The following is an 8180-nucleotide window of genomic DNA, read 5'->3' as shown; positions in this document are numbered from 1 at the left end:
TTTGCCAAAAAAAAAAAAAAAAAAAAAAAACATACTGTAAGGGCAGCATACTTTTATTTTCGTCTGTTATTTATGAGTTTAGATCATTTAAGATCAATACACTTTCACACTAAGCAACACTGTAAATGTACTTATTTCACAGTGTAAGTTAATGTACCATGGAACCCATCTGCTATAAAGAGCTTAAGTTAGACTGAGACACATTTTCATTCTTAGCCGTTTTCTCCATTTATGTGTGGGCTGCTTGGATTGACGAAATGTCCATTAGTGGAAGTGGAGTAAAAGATAATAAGGGAACAAATTAAGCTTTTTGTGAGCCACTTTCTACAACTTTTTGTCATGAGCTGATAAGCTCACTCTCCGCAGCTCAGTGTTGATGTACCATACGCTCATTAGTTGTTACTGAATGCTCCCTATTAGGCAGATGGTGATAAGGGTCCTGATAAAAGTCATTAGATGTTCAACTGTGCATCTAGCACCCAGCCTATAAAGTTAAAGGGATAGTTCACTCAAAAATGAACATTATGTAATCATTTTCATGTTGTTCCAAACCTGTATGACTTACTTTCTTCTGTTGAACACAAAAGTTTTTCATTCTATGGACAAAAATAACTAAAATCTCTTCAGTCAAGATAAGTTATTGTACATTTTCTGACTTTTTTTAGCTATTATTTGTGGAAACCCATTTCTTCCATAGGATAAAAATATGTTTTTTAAAGTAATTGCAACTTTTTTTTCTCATAAATATATAAACTCTCAATTCTGAGAAATTATTGAAAAAGTTCTGACCTTACTGAATATCTCAAAATGTTGACTCTTTTTTTTAGAATTGTGAGATATATTCTCAGAATTGCCAGAAAAAGTCTGAATTGTGAGATAAAAAGTCGCATTACTATTTTAATTTTTTTTAATCCAAAAACAAGCTTTCGTAAACATCCATAATTATAAGCAATGAAATGTAACATCATTATTTGGAAGAAAGACTGACCTAAAATTGTTTTTATTGAAAGATTCATAGCTCTTCTGTAAATCAGCTGCTCGTTGTTTTACATATTTAAACATGTATAATTAAAATCACATATTATGCATTTCTATTGGATTTATTTTAGAGATTTTCAGCCTCTTTTTTATTCAAAATAACCAGCTTTGTGGATCATAAAATGATGCAATAGCTCTTGCATTATTCTCTGCAATCATCAGAGCAACAGCCTGGTAAAATCATCCCTGGCTAGATAAGAAATTAACAAATTAAAATACTATTGTTAAACGTACCTTTTATTTTGCAGGTCCGACACAGAAAATGCCGGCCACTGCCACGGCCATGGACTTCTTCCAGCTGTTTGTCCCTGACAACGTCATTCAGAACATGGTGACCCAGACCAACATGTATGCCAAGAAGTACCAGGAGCGCTTTGGCAGCGATGAAGGATGGACCAATGTGACGCTGGCTGAGATGAAGGCCTTTCTGGGCTACGTTACTTCTACTGGCGTGAACCGTTGCGAGTCAGTGCTGAGCATCTGGAGCAGCGGATTCTTCAGTAACCGCAGCATCGCGCTCAAGATGAGCCAGGCACGGTTCGAGAAGATCCTCAAGTACTTCCACGTCGTAGCCTTCCGCTCCAGCCAAGGTGGCAGTCAGGGCCTCTATAAGATCCAACCCTTCCTGGACTCTCTCCAGCAGAGCTTCGCCTCGTCCTTCAGGCCCTCACAGGCACAGGTAAAGATCGGACTTCAGTTCAGTGTAGAAATCACTCAATAGGCAATCAGCAAGAACCAATATGTTTAAGGTACAAAGAGAAACTGCACAAACTAAATCTTCAGATCAACTTTTTGGAAACTAGGACTAGCAAACATATTCTTATTCAATTTCTGTGCCAGTAGAAAGTGGGTTTGGGACTGAAATCAGAGCACGTTCTGCTGTAATTGGGAGAGCCTGGAGTCCCGTCACATGTCCCCAGGCTGTGAGCTTTATGGTGCCATTGAGAGGGTTGAAGGATTTTTTATGTCTGCAACTTTTCAGATCTGCTGAATGCAATACTCAGTTGTATTTTGAATCCTAATTAGTAACATACATAGACTGAAAACGAACTAGTAACATGTGTTCTGAAACACTACTGTTAAAGGCATGAATGCCTCAGGCCCTTAAAGACATTTTGAGTTATTCATAAGCTCAGAAGTCAACATTTTGACATTTATTCTGTGTACTCTTCTGTAAGTCCCCCAGGTTTCAGTTCTTGATGTATCCAGCGTAGTTTTATTACATGTCTGGATTGGAACTTAGGATTTCATGAAACCATTTTAATTAAATTATTAATAAATATTTAATTAAATTCTTTATATTTATTATTAAATTCATATTTTAATAAGAGACATGAATTAAAATTAATTACACTTCTGTTCAAAAGTTTGGGGTGAGTAATATTTTTTTAAAGAAATTAATGCTTTTACTCAGCAAGGATGCATTAAATTGATAACAAGTGACAGTAAAGACATTTATAATGTTACAAAAGATTGCTGTTTCAAATAAATGCTTTAGAATCATGAATTATTATTTTTTTTAATCATGGTTTCAACAAAAATATTAAGCAGCACAACTGTTTTCAGCACTGGTAATAATGAGAAATATTTCTTGAACAGCAACTCAGTATATTAGAATGATTTCTGAAGGACCATGTGACACTTAAGACTGGAGCAAAGGCTGCTAAAACTTGTTTTAAACTGTAATATTCTTTCACACATTACTGTTTTTTTGCTGTATTTTTGATCACATAAATTCAGCCTTGGTTGGCATAACAGACTTATTTCAAAACATTTAAAAATCTGACTGATCCCAAACTTTTAAACAGTATACATATACTGATTACTTAATCAAACTAATTGTAATTAATTTAGAGAAAAGCTTCTAAATAAAGACAAATTACACATTAAATGCATACATTTTTTAATTAATTGTACTACGTTAACATATCAAATTAACAGCCCTATTTTAAATCAAAATTACTGTAAATAAATATGATAAACAATGAAGTCAGATATCTGATTCAAAGTGCTATAAGCTTATAGACAGTAATTGCCAATTCTGTTAATCCAGTACCCCCGAATCTCACTTTAAATGTAGTCTTCTGTTAGATAAAATAACAATAATCATGCGCTCATTGTGTCAGACATTCAAATGTCAGGCTAACATCAGGGAGTTTACTGTTAAATGACAAGACGACTTCTAAATGAGCACAGCTCTGCCAAGTAAGCCATTTCAACACACTCCTACATTTGTTCTGTTTTTTTTTCTCTCTTCATTTGGAAAATGAGTTTGGATTCACTGATCTGGGCTTCTGCTTTCAGATAGGGGACATAAAATTGGAACTGAGCTGTCAGAAGTAATCTTGAAATATGGGCTAGAATCTGAGCAGTCCATTATTCAGCAAAAGTGAAACATTTATTACATTCGGTCAAATTAAAGGCCCGATATACAATTAGAATAAATGATTTGCGCTTCCTGACTCAAGACATTGTTTCTCAAACAGTATGAATAATTCACAGGGTATAATGCATCTCAGCACATTCATCTTTTAAACAGCCATCGGGGATTTCTTTTAGTAACTAGCTTTTGGTGTATTTCCCCCTTAGAATGTGAGAATACACTAGAACATAGGCTACATATATTGATTGATTGATTGCTTGATTGATTGATTGATTGATTGAGTATAAGGGAAAGTGTGACATACAGTATACAGTTAGCTAGACAAATTAAATAAAATTGAAATTTCCTTTGAGAAAAGTAATTCTCCTTTTGTGCTGACGGTTTTGTGCTAATTAAGGTCCTTTGAACTCCTGCCCTTTGAAATCCCCATTAATTACTGTTCCTACTGAAGTGCTTTCGAGATATTTTAAGGTCCTTTTTAGTACTTCAAGTAAAATTAATAATCTGCCATGGTGGAAATTGTAGGTTGCCAACTTCTACATTTACAACTTATTCATATTAAAGGGATAGTTTACTCAAAAAAATGAAAATTTAGTATCCTCATTTAAGTAACCAGCATCATGAGGGTTAGCAAACCCTTTTGGTGAACTATCCTTTTATGCTTGTCATTAACCTGCATTTTAGCTTGGAATTTCTACCAATAGAATCAACTTCAGCTCCTAAATCAAAGATTTGCGTTTAATGAGGCCTTGTGTGACCCATCTCAGAGACACCCCTCAATTACTCGCCTGCCATGAGTAAACTAAACACCATCTGCGTCTCTCAGCTCTCCCAGTGCCATGGTTATATCACCTTGACCCACTTTGGCACAGTGTGGGTTTGGTTCTTATCCCCTATTGGCAAACAATAAGGCATTCAGCACAGCCACACATGCCCCGTTTAACTACTTCAGCTCTGTCAGAGGGTTTACTGAGTAAAACACTGCTTATTATGATATCTATCGGGAATGTAGCTGGTTAGTTTGAACAGATCTATCATACCTAACTGGATAAGCCAACATCTTTTCTCTGGATCTTCATCAGGATTTCAGCGTGCATCTCCTGCAGGGAACATAAAAAGCTTGAAAAGCAACTTTGCGTTGACAAATGATGCGTTTGAAGTGTTATCATGGTGGAGTTTTCAAATGAGACATGCTGCTTTCCCTCAGGTCCTCCATGAGCCCTTGATTGATGAGGACCCCGTGTTCATTACCACATGTACAGAGAGGGAGCTGCGCAAGAGGAAGAAGAGAAAGTTCAGCCTGTGGGTGCGACAGTGCAGCTCCACTGGTTTCATCTGTCAGGTGAGTGCACAGCGCAGGAGGATATCACCCAAACATTTATCAACTGCCCCAAGATGTTACATCACATTGTTTCTAATGAGAAAGACGCCAAAAATATTCATTTATCGAAAATATTTTGTTACTCTGTTGCCACAAACAAAGCAAGTTTACACAATTCTCTGATATTTGTTAACGCAAATAAATTAGACTACAGAGAAGCACATTACCAGATGGAATCAATAAAATATCATTTATAGAGTCAACAAAGAAAAAGAAAGTCCAGACCACTTAACATAATTGCACTCTTCTCTTGGTCTGTGCCTATTAGAGAAAATAACTGCTTTGTGCCTAGGGAGTGAGCCAAACAGACAACAGAATTTATTGTCCTTATTGTCCTTACTTCAGTATTTCTGATGTACAATACCATTCAATGTTTATGTTTTTGAAATACATCTCTTATGCTCACCAAGGCTATGTGATCAAAATACAGTAAAACAGTAATATTGTGAAATAATATTACAATTTAAAGACATTACTCCAGTCTTCAGTGTCACACCATCCTTCAGAAATGATTCTAATATGCTGATTTGCTGCTCAAGAAACATTTCTTTATTATTATCAATTTTGAAAACATTTTTGTGCAAACTGATACATTTTTTCGGGATACTTTGATGAATTAAAAAATATCGAAAGAACAGCATTTATTCGAAATAGAAATCTTTTGTAAAATTATAAATGTTTTTACGGACACTTTGGATTAATTTAATGCATCTTTGCCTGATGTGAATAAAAACATTAATTTCTTTCAAAAAAAAAAAAACATGCTCACCTCAAACATTCAATTCAAAGTCAATTTTGAAGTATATTTAAGAAAAAGATTAGACTGATTTGATCATGAAAAGAAGGCATCACATATCAGAATGCCAAATCATTCACCATAATATCCAGAATGTGAAATGTAAATAATTTATTTCTGGCACAGTGACACTGTGTTTCTTCCTCACCAGATCTATGTCCATCTAAAGGAGGTTCCAGGTCCAGATGGTTTGGACACGCTGAAAAATAAACCCCAGCTTCACAGTCTGGTGGCCAAGCAGCTCTGTCAGAATCTGGCTGGCCGTAATGCAATCATCTTCACTGGCCCAAGCATCACAAGTCTAAACTTGTTTCAGGAATTTGAGAAACAGGGTAGGTGCTGTAACTCCTGTGCAACAGTATTGCATCTGTCAGTTCCTTGCATCCTTATCTGCTCTACTTCTCTCAGTGAATTCTGCCTTGGCTTTGCTTTGCTTCTTTTTTTCCTTCTCTTTAATCTTCTCTCCATCTGATGTCCCTCATCCCCTGCAGTTTTTAATTACACGGTGACAGCATCCTGTGGCAAGGAATAAATGGAGAGAGTGAGAGGAAGTTGACCTTGAGTTCTCACAGCAAACGCGTTTTGAGTGTTGAGTGTTTCATACTCAAAGATTATTTGAAAGGCTCCAGCTGGGCAGCAAGGAATGGATGTTAACACAGCTAGTGTGGATTAGGCTGGTGGCCAGCTTCTTTTTTCTCTCTACATTTGAGTCAAAACCTTTTACATTATTAGAGAACTAAGTCTTGAATGTCATGTAGAATTTATATATCAGCTTCATACATAGCCTTATTCAGCCTCATACACTACTGTTCTGTAGTATTTAGGGAGTAATTAACTAAAAGTAGTGACTTTTCAATAGCATGACGGTAGCTCAGCTGTTTTAAAAGCAGTGTAGCTTTTTTCAAACTTATTGTAAAACACTATGAAAATGTAAAATGCTTTTTTTAAATATCACGATTAAGTGCCACAGCAAAGTAAATCATTTATTTTTGCATTCTTATAAGGGAAAAAATGTCTTTCTGTAGAATTGTCATAGTAGGCTGTAAGCAAAAACGTCATACAACATGTCTGATTAATAAACAAATTACTATTATGAGGGAAGAAATACTATTATGAGTCAGTTCTTTTGATGAATGCTATAAGAGACAAGTTGTTTGATTTGAATCAAAGTCCAAGGAATCCTTCTCTGAGCTGAATCCAGCCGAGCAGTTCACCATCACAAACACAAATGCTGAAAAACAAACAAGCTCGAATGCTTGAGCAAAACAGCACAACAAATTGCTGACAAATGGTCTGTTATTCATACCAAGAGCAAACAGTAAATATCACTCGGCTGAACAACATATGTCCAGTTCAGTGAATTGGTTTGTTCAGACTCAGAGAGTTCATGTAAAGCAGTGACTTTTGATGGTTTTTACATAGTTTTTCTTTGTAGCCAAGTGGTTACTTAGACCTTATCACTGTTTATAGCTGGTTTTCTAATTTTATCATTGTTATTTAGCATAATTATCTCATCTATTTGAATGCTATCATCATATAATTCTTCTCTGTACAAATACATTTTATTTCATACAAATATATACAGTATTTAAAAAAGATATTGCCCTTCTAAATAGCTTCAGTGTACTTAGCTACTTTTCACTAGTAGTTGTGGTGAAGGAAATTAATTTAAAAGAGTATTTAACTAGGCCTACTTTAACTGCTTTGAATTAAGAGGATCTTGTATCATGACAGTTTTAGAGCAGCTTCCCCAAAACTGCTGTTCAGGCATTTTTGCCCCAGCTGTTACATTCATTTCACACAGCATCAGGTTCATGTTGTGTAATGCAATTTTATTGATGAGGAATGTCCTGCAGCGTTATTTTAGTATTACTGAAATACTAATGTAGGGTTATATATATATTTTAAATTAGTTTTTTATTTTTTTTAAGGGGTCATATGATGTTGCTAAAAAGAACATTATTTTGTGTATTTGGTGTAATGAAATGTGTTTATGCGGTTTAAGGTTAAAAAAACATTATTTGCCACATACTGTACATTATTGTTTCTCCTCTATGCCCCGCCTTTCTGAAACGCGTCAATTTTTACAAAGCTCATCGGTCTGAAAAGCGAGGTGTGCTCTGATTGGCCAGCTATCCAGTGTGTTGTGATTGGCCAAATACCTCAAGCGTGAGACGGAAATGTTACGGCGCTCACCATACTGTGATGATGCCCTGTCAGGCCGGAGCGATGATTCAAAAACATGAAAACCCATTATAAACGAGGCATTCGTTGCATCCAGTGGGGACATAATTATGGATTATAATGACTTATACTGTCTTTTTACGTGTTGCATTGCATCGCGCCGCGTAAACATAAAACCATATCTGCATTTGTGAGCGGAGAAATGACACTACAAACGCTACTCTACACTGCTCAAAACTCGCGTTTGAATCGTCAGTGGCAAATTCTTTAAATATAAAAAATGTACTTACAGTCTGTGAGTCAGAACAGCCGGCATTGTAGTCTACTCTCCCAGGATCAGGAAACGGTCCTCCATAAAATGTGCTGCACACATCTGAATATTTGGGTTGAACTGTTCT

The 8180-nt window shown here is 35.8% G+C and overlaps 1 protein-coding gene across 1 annotated transcript in view; it reads left to right on the top strand.

Annotated features, from left to right (window-relative positions):
• The window catches only part of pgbd5 (piggyBac transposable element derived 5), a 17349-nt gene that overhangs the window by 4462 nt on the left and 4707 nt on the right, over nucleotides 1-8180 (top strand). Inside the window, exons 2-4 of the mRNA XM_016457786.1 lie at nucleotides 1287-1717; nucleotides 4629-4763; nucleotides 5750-5930. Coding sequence (XP_016313272.1) covers nucleotides 1287-1717; nucleotides 4629-4763; nucleotides 5750-5930 — 747 coding nt within the window. The remainder of the gene's footprint in view (nucleotides 1-1286; nucleotides 1718-4628; nucleotides 4764-5749; nucleotides 5931-8180) is intronic.

Source organism: Sinocyclocheilus anshuiensis, unplaced genomic scaffold (genome assembly GCF_001515605.1).
Source record: "Sinocyclocheilus anshuiensis isolate Anshui unplaced genomic scaffold, SAMN03320099.WGS_v1.1 scaffold63, whole genome shotgun sequence".
Lineage (NCBI taxonomy): Eukaryota > Metazoa > Chordata > Actinopteri > Cypriniformes > Cyprinidae > Sinocyclocheilus > Sinocyclocheilus anshuiensis.
Note: the sequence above shows the minus strand (reverse complement) of the source record. Positions and strands in the feature narration are given on the sequence as shown.